This window comes from Trichomycterus rosablanca, chromosome 21 (assembly GCF_030014385.1).
Source record: "Trichomycterus rosablanca isolate fTriRos1 chromosome 21, fTriRos1.hap1, whole genome shotgun sequence".
NCBI classification, from domain to species: Eukaryota; Metazoa; Chordata; class Actinopteri; order Siluriformes; family Trichomycteridae; genus Trichomycterus; species Trichomycterus rosablanca.
This window is the reverse complement of record NC_086008.1, coordinates 1135001-1135648: the sequence shown is the minus strand read 5'-3', so window position 1 is coordinate 1135648 and position 648 is coordinate 1135001. Positions and strand designations below refer to the sequence as shown.

The window sequence follows — 648 nt, the reverse complement described above, 5'->3', positions numbered from 1 at the left end:
ATCCCGCCGCGCCACCTGTTATTGTTTTTATAATGATATATCTAAACACAATATATAACATATTACACATATTATACACATATTTGTTCTTTACCCTCCTTCTCTTGTACAGCTGTAACAAGGTAATTTCCCTGAGGGCATCAATAAAGTCGTATCTCATCTATCTTATATTATTTTATCTTTATCTCATGATGCAGAAACACACGACAGACTGAGACTCTCAAGCTCGGACGCGTCATGCACACACACAATCCTAAACCTACACGCGAGTTTCACACCAAAAATTTAAATAAATCCACAGTTTTGATTTTTAATCTTCTCAGAAATACTTCAGTGGTTCTTCAGATGTGCTGGTAGGAGGATCTGAGTCGGTGTGTGTGTGTGTGTGTGTGTGTGTGTGTGTGTGTGTTAGTCGAGTGGCACCTCCCGGAGGTTCTCCGTGGCGGTGGCTTGTTTCGACTCTTTCATCTTGTCCAGTCCGAACAGCAGATCCAACTGAGTGATGGGTCTCATACACACACCCTCGTCCTGCCTACACACACACACACACACACACACACACACACACACACACACACACACACACACGACAGGGATGTTATTCAGACATTTTTATCAAAAGTGATCAAATACAAGCCAAACAATAAA

The 648-nt window shown here is 41.8% G+C and overlaps 1 protein-coding gene across 2 annotated transcripts in view; it reads right to left on the bottom strand.

Annotated features, from left to right (window-relative positions):
* Positions 1-296: 296 nt before the first annotated feature.
* atad1a (ATPase family AAA domain containing 1a) overlaps positions 297-648 on the bottom strand; it is a 14501-nt gene continuing 14149 nt past the window's right edge. For both annotated transcript variants that reach the window (XM_063018269.1, XM_063018268.1), the window contains one exon: positions 297-532. In XM_063018269.1, coding sequence (XP_062874339.1) covers positions 409-532 — 124 coding nt within the window. In that variant the 3' untranslated portion in view covers positions 297-408. The remainder of the gene's footprint in view (positions 533-648) is intronic.